The sequence below is a fragment of the Balaenoptera physalus genome, assembly GCF_965194825.1.
Source record: "Balaenoptera physalus genome assembly, chromosome: 10".
Classification (NCBI taxonomy): Eukaryota; Metazoa; Chordata; class Mammalia; order Artiodactyla; family Balaenopteridae; genus Balaenoptera; species Balaenoptera physalus.
Genome location: NC_138889.1, coordinates 20,009,408 through 20,021,902, shown reverse-complemented (window position 1 = coordinate 20,021,902; position 12,495 = coordinate 20,009,408). Strand labels below are relative to the sequence as shown.

The following is a 12,495-nucleotide window of genomic DNA, read 5'->3' as shown; positions in this document are numbered from 1 at the left end:
TTAATAGCATAATGATGCAAGTTTCTTATTAAAATTAAATTATGACAACAGTGTTAACATACAGGAATATATACCTTGTCTCTTGCAGTAAGAAATCGTGGATCATCTTGAAAAGCTTCTTTGACAAGTCTACTAAATCTATTAAACAGTGTAAGTAACTGCTCAACATATTTCTCAGAGTCCTAAAAATAAAGTGTTTTATATTAAGTTGAGTTTAAAAAAAAAATACAAAAAATGAGAAAATATAAACATAATTTTTATAACACACTATAGTTTTAAAATTTGGGAACTTTTCTGAAATATTTTTTTATTAAGAAAGGTGTTCCAACATTACTGTTTTGCCATCAGTTTAAAATACCCAATTTTAAATACCCTATCCTGCATTTACAAAATAACTTTGATATATATCTATCATTGTCATTGAGGAGAACTTACAGTAGTAATAGTTTCAGCAGCTGCTACCATATCTGCCAGGCCTGCACTGATGATATGTTCCTCCAAGTCTTTCAACATTGGCTCTATCCCATTAGGAACTTTGTCCATTAATGAAAACATCAAATGTAATTCTGAAATGACAGAACACACCCATGTAATCATTTCATCCATCAGAACAGACTTTCTCTTTGATTTGTATCATGGATCTAGAATGCCTATGATAATAAGAGTGTGGGGAAATATTAGCTGGAAGTTGATAGCTTTACTAGTATTCTGTGGGTGCAATTAGTTTAGGAGTTGTTATAGTAAGTACTATAACTTCCTGATCTACAATCTCAGTCTGACAAATATTATTTTTAAAAGAAACTCTAATTAAAGTGATCACACACTGCAAAACCCAACTCCTCTTAAAAGGTGAGTCATTTGACCTTCAATGCAATAGAATATATTTATTCTAAGAAATACAAAAGTTTACACAGAAAATTAGTTACATTTCGTAAAGTAGATGCAATATTAAACACACAATACACAGTCACATCACTAAGGGGTAAAATAATGTCCTCAGATTGTCCAGAGTAACAAGGTAATATAAAACTGTATTCATAAAGAATTTTTCAGTTTACAAAAAGCACTTTCTCCTATTATCCCATTTAATTGACCTTCACAATAATCTTACCTCACAGAATGGTTACCACTAGATAAATCCTTTTGAAGGGAGTCCACCTTGGATCAGACATTAACTCTACTTAGTTTGGCATACAGAAATTCAAATATTTCGTTTATGCCAAATGAGAAACTTGCTTTTACTCCAAAATACTTCTGAAGAGTGTATAGACTTAAGTGAACTGAAATACATACTTGAAAGACAACTAGAGATTAAATAGGACCTTGCAATTTTATGCAATGAAATCTAGAGAGTAATACATCAAAATGTTAAAAGTGGTTGTCTCTGAGTAGTAAGAATATGGGTAATTTTTACTGTATTCTTTTTGGTATTAATGTACTTGCTACCTCCCAAAACAGAACTTTATCATATTTAAGTAATAAAAAAATAACATTTAAGTAATAAAAAATACACTTCAGAAATCTTAAATTATAAGATATTTGGGGGGAGAGGGATGAAGACTACCAACATAGAGTGTTTTATTACTTTTTAAAAATATTTGCCACAAGGTTCCACACAAAAGTCAAAATACCTAGTTCTATCCTTTACCATATGTTTACCATTTAAATTAGCCTTTAAAAGCAGCATCCTACTTTTGAGAACAAATTGAAATTCGCATGTGAGCACACACAAACATACTGATACCTAAGGGGGAGAAATGCTTAAAACATAAGTTTATAAAAAAGATTTTCTTTACAGTGTTTCTAAATATGCTAAATATTTTTATCATTTTCTTTACGCAGTTTGCCATAACAAAAATACCTATGTATAAAAGAATGATCTAACAGCAATTTATTAAAAGTGATGTGCTTCAAAGATATCCTCTTAAAAGAGTATGAGAACTTTATGTGATGTTTTACCTACTTTCAGTTTCATTTCGCTTGATCATGCCTTGGCACTCTGCTAAGATAGTCTCTTTAAAGGATGTCACCAGGGCATTTACACAGCATTCCATGAGCTGAAATACATCAAAAATTGGTCAAGGCTATTATAAGCACAAATAAGGCACAAATCTATTCCACTCCATTTTGCTTCATAGTTCCATAAAACCACAATGTTCAACAACAGCAAACAACTAAGAATACTGAAAGTAGATTTTACTTACCTTTACTAGAGGATTGTTGAAGATGGATACTCTTATTTTAGTTTACCAAAGCATACTTCCCCCTAAGGAAAAGGCTATAGAACTTAGGTTCTCTTTAGAAATTTTAATGAAAGTCCCCAACAAGGGGAGGAAAAAAAACTTTTTAATGTACAAAACAAACTGAAAAACTAAACTTCAATGAACTCTTATCTGGAGAGAACCTGTGTTGGAATTAGATTCTAAAATGCTAGAAGTATGAACATCCACTCAACACATAGTAGGTTTCATTGCTGTGAGCACCAAAGAAGTGTTAGGATACAAAGAAGAATAAGCTATAACCTCTGCTTTGGAGAAGATCACTGTCTTATTGAGGGTGGGGAGGGAAGCAAACTTTAAAAATACAACTCAGTTAAGTGGCAAAACACACACACACACAAACAGAAACAAACCAAGGAACTACTATTTTTTTCTGGGTAGTTAAAAAGGTCTCATCCACAAGATGAAATCTAAATTGGATCTTGAAAAGTAACTACAAATCTTGAAATGGATTGGGTATTCTAAGAAAAAGAAGCTGAATATGAAGAGACAGTGGGAGAGAAAGCTAGAAAGGTAGACTGGAGCCAGATTATGAATGAAAATCTATGGTTTGGGATTTTACTCTATAGGTAGGGAAGGTTTTAAGCAGAAGATAAATGTAATGAGCTTCTATTCCCCCACCAAGTCATTTTTAAAAGGACAGTCTAACGTCAGCAAGGTAGGTGGTACTGAGTGGTGGTAGGGAGAATGGCAAACATGGCTGTTGAAAGATTCCAAGTAAGATGGTCAGGGTCTAATGTTCTGGCTGGCTCCATTCCATCACTGCTCCTTCGTGTCATATATTTACTCTCCTTGCAGGTATCAAAATGAACAGGTTGTGATTACTAACACAAGGTACACTAAGGCTGATATCTCTCTTCTGAAAAACAGATCATCTGTCTGTATTAAGGAAGGGAATTGTGTGTGCCTTAAAAGTTCTTTGCTAAAAATTCCTCTTGGAATTGACATAATGTTGTTAAATTACTGAAGTTAAATTTAGGTAATGGAGATTCATTATATCACTGTTTCCACTTATTAAAATGTTAAAAAATTTTCCATAATAAAAGGGTTTTTTTCAGGTCCCTCCCTCTTTGAGAATTACACTAATGACTTTAAAGTCCATGTACGTCAATTTCTGCCCTAAGAAAAACAACATACATATGAAGTGGTTGAGAAATTTCTGCCAAGGTGGGAAGCTCTGCCCCAATTACTGAGTAATCTCATTCTATACCAGCTCTGGAATATGCACAATGGAACACTCCCACCTTTGACAGAGAATAGGTAAATCTAACTATATACAACTAATGAAGAAAAAAGAGAAAATGCAATCAGATTAAGCTCTGTTTTCTAAAATAAGCTCTATTTTCTGTTTTCTAAAATAATCTCTGTTTTCTGTTTCACTGAAAATTTACACTTGAACATAATCTAGTTCAGGAGTACTCCAAATTTTGCAGACTCCAAAAATCGTGTGTCTTGTGTTTCATACTGTTGTGAAATGTTTTAATGGCTGTGACCAGCTTTTTTTTTTTTTAATATAGAACAGAACAAAAAAAAAATCAGAGTGCATCACATATAAAAACAACGAATATTATTTCATAACATTGTTTCAGCTATGAGCAAATAAACAAAGCATATACTAAGTCACAATAAAAAATGTATTTCTTATTGTGGGTTACAATGAGGATTTAAAGGAGAGACTAGGGAGGCTAGATGTCCAGTGGTTAGGACTCGGGCTCTCACTGCCATGGGTCTCGGTTCAATCCCTGGTCAGAGAACCAAGATCCTGCAAGCCACGTGGTGCGACCAAAAAAATAACATAACATAACATAAACGAGAGGCTAAATTGACAAGATAGTTGAAGTAAACTGAGCAGAATTTGGTAACTGCTTAGATGAAAGGAGTTACGGATATAAAGGTTACTGAAGCACTTTCTAGCTTGAAAGGTTAAACAAATTATTATAATAACAAATATCTTTTAATGAGCACCTACTCTGTAGGAAGCATCGTGCTAAATGCTTTACATACATTATCTGATTAACCCATATGTCATTTAACTCATGAAAACCTTATGAAGCAGATATTTAACATATGAGGAAACAAGCTTAGAGAGGCTAAGTAACTTACAAATGTTACACAATTAGTTCATAAGGTCTTGAGCTGTAATATGAGGCCAGGTATGTGACTCCAAGCCTACAACTTTTGATACTACATTAAGAGAGCAAGTATATACTTAGTAATGGCTATGTGCTCAGAAATGAGTTAAGTGTTGTAAGGAATAGAGAAGATAAAACATGGTTTATACACTCAATGCTGTTACAATCCAGTTGGGGATATTTAACTATAGTGTATCTAAAATGTGTGCATACTTCATACATAACAGAGGTATATGAAAAGTTCAATTTCACCAATAAAGCAAAGAGATGGAAATAAACACATTATTACGACACTATAAATAAACTTCACAAGGACACAGACTGTGTTCCATCCAGCTATATATTCATGCACTCAACACATTCGGTGCTTGATAAATAACACAACAAAGTAGCCTATAATCTGCTACTAAATCAAGTTGTAGAAACAATTGGTACAGTGGGAATTCAAATAACAGGAAATGGATGAAGGCTAGAGTATTTGGGGAGACTCGCAAGATGGGCTTTAAGAATTCTGAAGGATTTGAATAGGCAGAAAAGAAGAAAAGTAAAACATTACTTAAAAGAATGAATCCAAGAAAAAAACGAATAGAATGAGGTAGATGAATAAGGAAATATTCCTTATTGGGTAGAATGCCTCTTACTGGACAGTATTAAGTTAGAAAAGTAAGTTATGGCCAAATTATGAAGGGCCTTGAAAATCAGAGATAGGAAATCAAGATACTATGGTTTTTTGAATAAAGAAGTAAAATAATGAAAGAGTAGCCTCAACTCACAAAAGAAGAAATACAAATGGTCCATAATAAGAATAAAGTAGTGGAAAATCCAATGTTCTTAATGATAGGAACTAGCAGATGGATATTCCCTTGAATTAAACTATTAATGTCAATCCTAAAAAAATAAAAATAAATAAAGATGCCCAGCCTCATTAGCAATTTTTCTTTTTTTGGGCTGCGCCATGCAGCATGTGGGATCTTAGTTCCCCAACCAGCGATCGAACCCGCGCCCTTGCATTGGAAGCGCTGTCTTAACCACTGGACTGCCAGGGAAGTCCCCTAGTAATTTTTAAATGCACATTAAAAAATCTTTTAAAATCTATGATACTGGGAAATTGGCAAAATTAACAGACTGAAAAAACCCAGATCAGCAAAGATAAACAGGCATATTGTTAATGGGAATCAGAATTACAACAACATTTCTGAAAATCAGTTTGGTGTTATATAGCAATCTGTAAAAGGTGCATACCCTTTGCTTCAGCAATCTCATTTCCAGGAAATTCCATTCCAAGAGAATGCCACATGTAAGAAAGATGTATGCATAAAGATGTTAAAAATATATCAGGATATAAGATATAAAGATATAAGCATGTAAATACATTCCAGGAAGTACTATTTATTTAAAAAACCATAATAATAACAAATAATAATGAAAATTCCCATCATTAGAGAAGTAGTTAGGTATATTATAGTACATACATATGATGAAATATATACAGGCATTAAAAATAATGTTATAATATAGAAGTGTTTAGAGTAAAAATGTACATCATAACATCTTTAAATGCTAGAGGAAAGAAAGAAAGAGAGAAAAGAAAGAAGAGATGCAATTCCCTGGCAGTCCAGTGGTTAGGACTTGGCATTTTCACTGCCAGGGCCTGGGTTCGATCCCTAATCAGGGAACTAAGACCCTGCAAGCTGCACAGCTCGGCCAAAAAAAAAAAAAATTTTTTTTTAATTTAAAAAAAATAAAGAAAGAAGAGAAGGAAAGGGAAGGGAAGGAAAAGAAAGGATAGGAGAGGAGGAAAGGGAAAAAAGGAAAGAAAAGAAAAAAAGGATCAACCAAGCAAGTATGACAAAATGATGATCATTGTTGAATCTGCTGGCTAGGTTTGGAGGGTGGGGTTCATTACACTATTTTCTCTACTTCTGAAAATATTTGAAAAGTTTCATAACAAATATTTTTTTAAAAAATAAAGAGAAGAATCATGGTATAGATCCCTGTGTGCTGAAAATCCTTTAGAAAACTACTTTACGTAGGCAAAAAGAAGAAAGGGAGGTTGCTTGATAGACTTCTCTCCTTATCTCCAAAGAGTCTTGTCTTAACAAGAGGGTCAGTTTCTTGAGGGCAGGGACCATGTTATTCCGCTTTTGTATTTTTCTCCCCATCATTTACCAAAGTTCTACATACAGAGTCAACCCTGAGTATATATATTTGTTATTTGAAAAATACATCTTGAATGGAAAGGATAGTGATAAACCATCTCTCTCACCTTGTATTCCCTTTCTGTCTCCTTTTGCTAGCTTCCGTGAAGAAAAAAACTTTTTGCCATATGTCATCAACTCCTGTATTTTGCCTGAGATGAGCACAACTTCTAAATCCATAGCAATCTCCCCAGAGGTCTGCAAGGTGAAACACTTTAACTATCAATGTGCTTGATGTTTTACCTTCCTTTATAGCAAAACTCTTCAAGGATGATGCCTGCCATAAAACACAGCAGGCACTCAGTATTTGTTGAATGAATGAATGCATAGCTCTGTGAAGATGAGAAAGGTGGGATAACGCAGGCTAACTGATGTACTAGAGTCTTTTTTTAGTGGTATTCAATTTGCACAATTAATGCTACTTCACTGAAGTTTAATAAAAACAATAGGAACAGATCTGATTTTCGTTAGTTATGTAATTCCCTATAAGTAATAACTTGCTTTTCCCTTAGCTATAAAATAGAGGAGTTGAATTAAAAATCATTCTAGATTACTCCACCTTAAGATTCTACTTTATCATTATCAGGTCTTTAACCATACAAGGATATGTGTATGTATTCAAGGATTCATTCATTCCATGTGTGGTAGGCTATTCTCAAAATTAACTTTTTTTTTTTTTTAAAGGTTTTTTTAAACCTTTATAACCAGTGCTTCTTGCTTCATTTCTCAACTAGTTACACAAGTAACTCTACATAGACCAATGGAGTCAGTCAGACTCACCTTGACTTTTTAAATACCACCCTTAATATACTTAAATACTCAAGGTTAACAAGTACTTTACTTACTTTAATGTTAACAACTTATGACTTTTGACCTTGTTGTTAATTCCATTTTTTATCAATATTTTGCACAGGTAGTAAAATAGTGTCTACCTGAGAATCAGTAAGCAACTTCTGTAAACCACAGCCCTAACAGTAAAAACTACCATGCCAGGCACAGCATTTAAATGTTTTGATATAGTAGTTCATCAAACACAAGTGGGTATTACCCCACTTTACAGTTAGGAAAACAAGGATTACAAAGGTTGAAGAACTTGCCAAAGGGCACACAGCTGGTAAAATGACAATGGAATTCAAATCCTCATCTTCTTCCAACATGTATGTCCCTAACCAGTGTAATACACTGCTTCCCTATCAGAGCTCTGGTCAATGAGAAGAAATGAAGACTTGCCATCACCATTTCACTCTCTATTCCATTATTCCACTGTATAAACAATCCATTTTATTCTAGTGTTACTTTGAAGATAGGAACCCGTTCTATCTTCTTATCCCCACTAGCACAAGGCCTGACATAGTTTAGGTGCATAATAAATAATAAATGACTGCCTTCAGGTAAAACCAAGCTATACAGGACTATCACCTAAAATACTAATAGCCACAGAAAAAAAATTTTAAGTAATTTTGTTTTATATTTTTTCTCGTTCTTTTCTTACGGTTATGTGTCACTTTTCTGTCAATAATGCCTCTTCAAGCAGCACAGCTCTGAAGCCTCTTACCCGGTTTTAATAAAATACAGTGCTCATCTGCTAGAGGCCCATCCAGTGATAACCAAGCTCATTAGAATTGTGTTGGGGCTAAGCTGGATCTGGGTGGAGCTAAGTTGTTCTCCTATAAGTAGAAGTTGAACACTGGGCCTGTCAGACATCTAATGCAATGCAGCTGCTCAGAACTCTTGGCCTAACTTACTTTTTAAGTTCTCCACTGAACTGCAAGTAGCTAAAGTTGCTAAAAGGGTTATCTTCTGGATGAGTCAAGTATTACTATATCATACCTACTACAAACACATTAACAACTCAAGCATGCTTGCACATGTGTACAAAGACACACACACAAAGCATTTGATCCAAGTTTGGGCACTCAACCCAAGCTAGGCCAATTAGAGCTAGGCTAATTAAAACCGGTGGGACAAGACTCCTCTCAGGTCACAAACTGGAGGGACAAACTGGCAGCATTCATGGTCCTGACTTCAATTTAACACAGGTTCATTGGTGACTCAGATACCATGAGCAGTATCACTATAGATGATATAAATTTCCAAAAGTGAAAAAAATTTAAGATTCCAAACAAAAAATATATTTTCATTGCTCAATTTACACAATAATATACCTAGAAAATGAAGTGTATTACTAATATCATGCAAAAATGTTTTGGTTTAAAAGTAAAATGAAATTAAATTCTAGACTCAGATAACTAAGTGTAAACAAGATTTTCATTTACATGAGTGGCCAGTGGGACCACTGAATATTATTTTTGGGATATGGGCTAATTCTTATTTATGTGGGATAGTCTGAGCACTGTGAGACATGTAGCATTCCTGGACTACATTCACTAAAAATCAATCATTGTGACAACCAAAAAAAAAAAAAAAAAGCCTCCACAAATTTCTATAACACTCGCTGGAGGTAGATACTATCTTCATTGAAAATCTCTGGCCTAGAGATTTCAGTTCAAAATATCAATATATTAGCCTATCTAAACAACTCACAGCATAACTCACTTTTCTTCGATTCATCTCTATTAGAATCTGCTGTACTGATGACAAGCAAATTCACATGAAAGTTGAATTAGGATAAATTGATAAAAGGATCCTAAAAATATTGTGATTACATGCTAAACCAAACATTTAAACATTTTACGTATAAAAAACAGAAACATCTTGAGAGTAACTTTTATTGGCTATATAGTATATGTCAAAATTCCTTTGGGGTATAAATTTTTATCCATTAAAAATGGGACTTTGGGACTTCCCTGGAGGTCCAGTTGTTAAGACTCCACACTTCCATTGGAGGGGGCACGGGTTCAATCCCTGGTTGGGGAACTAGGATCCCACATGCTGCACAGTGTGGCCAAAAAAAAAAGGCAAGGAGACTTTCTGTTCTATCCTAAAATGAAAGAATGCTATTATGTTAGGAACTCTGTTAATGTGATTTCCTGAATTAGTTCAACGGAGGAAAATGCCACATGATCATCTCCATTGATGCTTCCCAAATAATAAAGGCATTCTTCACAATATTCTTTATTTTTTTACATTTTATTTTGATTTTAGCCTTACGTAAAAGTTGTAAAAATAGAGTTCCTATACATCCATCACCCTATTTCCCATAATGGTAACTTTTTATGTAACTACAGCACAACTATCAAAACCATGAAAATAATATTCGTACGATATTAATTAACTACAGACCTTATTAGAAATTCACCAGTTTTTCCTATTCCAGGATGCTATCTACAAACCCAGATTACATTTTGTTGTTAGTTTTCCTAGTCTCCTCCAATCTGTGACAATTTCTTGGTCCGTGTGTGTGTTATGATCTTGACGCATTAATTTGTATTGGCATATAGTTGCTTTACAATGTTCTGTTAGTTTCTACTATACAGCAAAATGAATCAGCTATACATATACATATATTCCCTCTTTTTTTGGATTTCCTTCCCATTTAGGTCACCACAGTGCATTAAGTAGAGTTCCCTGTGCTATACAATATGTTCTCATTAGTTATCTATTTTATACACAGTATCAATAGTGTGTATGTCAATCCCAATCTCCCAGTTCCTCCCATCCTCCTCTTTCCCTCTTGGTATCCATGCATCAGTTCTCTACCTCTGTGTCTCTATTTCTGCTTTGCAAATAGATTTCATCTATACCATTTTTCTAGATTCCACATATGTGCGTTAATATACGATATTTGTTTTTCTGACTTAGTTCACTCTGTACGACAGTCTGTAGGTCCATTCACGTCTCTACAAATGACCCAATTTCATTCCTTTTTATGGCTGAGTAATAGTCCGTTGTATACATGTACCACATCTTCTTTACCCGTTCCTCTGTTGATGGACATTTAGGTTGCTTCAATGTCTTGGCTATTGTAAATAGTGCTGCTGAGAACACAGGGGTGCATGTGTCTTTTTGAATTATGGTTTTCCCTGGGTATATGCCCAGTAGTGGGATTGCTGGGTCATATGATAATTGTATTTTTAGTTTTTTAAGGAACCCCCATACTGTTTTCCATTTACATGGCTGTATCAATTTACATTCCTACCAACAGTGCAATGAGGGGTCCCTTTTCTCCACATGCTCTCCAGCATTTCTTTGTAGATTTTTTGATGATGGCCATTCTGACCTGTATGAGGTGATACCTCATCCTAGCTTTGATTTGCATTTCTCTACTAATTCATGATGTTGAGCACCTTTCCACGTGCCATCTGTATGTTTTTTGGAGAAATTTCTATTTAGGTCTTCCGCCCATTTTTTGATTAGGTCGTTTTTTTGATATTGAGCTGCATGAGCTGCTTGTATATTTTGAAGATTAATCCTTTGTCAGTTGCTTGCTTTGCAAATATTTTCTCCCATTCTGAAGGTTGTCTCTTTGTCTTGTTTATGGTTTCCATTGTTGTGCAAAAGCTTTTAATTAGGTCCCATTTGTTTATTTTTGTTTTTATTTCCATTACTCTAGGAGGTGGGTCAAAAAAGATCTCACTGCGATTTATGTCAGAGTGTTCTGTCTATGTTTTCCTTTAAGAGTTTTATAGTGTCTGGCTTTACATTTAGGTCTTTAATCCATTTTGAGTTTATTTTTGAGTGTGGTGTTAGGGAATGTTCTAATTTCATTCCTTTACATGTCCAGTTTTCCCAGCACCACTTACTGAAGAGGCTGTCTTTTCTCCATTGTATTATATATTTTTGCCTCCTTTGTCATAGATTAGGTGACCATAGGTGTGTGGGTTTGTATCTGGGCTTTATATCCTGCTCCATGGATCTATATTTCTGTTTTTGTGCCAGTAACATACTGTCTTGATTACTGTAGCTTTGTAGTATAGTCTGAGGTCAGGGAGCCTGATTCCTCCAGCTCCGTTTTTCTTTCTCAAGATTGCTTTGGCTATTCGGGGTCTTTTGTGTTTCCACACAAATTGTAAAATTTTTTGTTCTAGTTCTGTGAAAAATGCCATTGGTAATTTGATAGGGATTGCACTGAATCTGTAGATTGCTTTGGGTAGTATAGTCATTTTCACAATATTAATTCTTCCAATCCAAGAACTTGGTGTATCTTGCCATCTGTTTGTGTCATTTTGGTTTCTTTCATCAGTATCCTACAGTTTTCTGTGTACAGGTCTTTTGCCTCCTTAGGTAGGATCTTGACACTTTTAAAGAATAGTAGCCAGTTATTTTGTAGACTTCCCCCAAAATAGGGATTGTCTAAAATTTTCTCATTAGAATAAGAGTATTAATTTTTGACAAGAATACAACAGAAATGATTTTGTACTCTTCTTAGTGTATCATATCAAGGGGTACATAATATCAATACGTCCTATTACTGGTTATGTTAACCTTGATCACTTGATTAAGATAAGTGTTTTTTGGGTTTCTCCATCATAGTAACTATTTTTCCCTTACCAAATATCTTGAGGAAGATACTCTGAAACTGTCAATTCTACCTCAAACCTTTGGCCACTGATTTTAGTATCTATTAGTGGAGCTTGTCTGCAACAACTATTAGTGTGATTGTACCTAATAGTGATCGTCAATTTCCCTCCACATTTTTAGAGAATTCTTCTCTAAAAATCTGAACATTTTTCATGTTTGATGGCCAGTATTAAGTATATATCTGTATCTTTTTTCCAACTTTTTTCTATCAGATATTTATCATTTTTTGTTCCTCAATTTTTAAAAGTTCTTTATATAGTAGAACTTTATATAGTAGAGATATTAGGCTTTTGTCTGTGACATATATTTCAAATTCTTTTTCCCAGGTTGTGAGCTGATTTTTAACTTTGCTGATTGTGCTTTTTGCAATTACATTTTTTTTAATTTTTAAAATTATTTTATTTT

General features: G+C 34.1%; 1 protein-coding gene across 3 annotated transcripts in view; it reads right to left on the bottom strand.

Annotated features, from left to right (window-relative positions):
- The window catches only part of CUL5 (cullin 5), a 117,166-nt gene that overhangs the window by 38,812 nt on the left and 65,859 nt on the right, over positions 1-12,495 (bottom strand). For all 3 annotated transcript variants that reach the window (XM_082476867.1, XM_082476865.1, XM_082476866.1), the window contains 3 exons: positions 1,964-2,057; positions 436-566; positions 75-182 (listed from right to left, as the gene is read on the bottom strand). In XM_082476867.1, the coding sequence (XP_082332993.1) occupies positions 75-182; positions 436-566; positions 1,964-2,057 (333 nt within the window). The remainder of the gene's footprint in view (positions 1-74; positions 183-435; positions 567-1,963; positions 2,058-12,495) is intronic.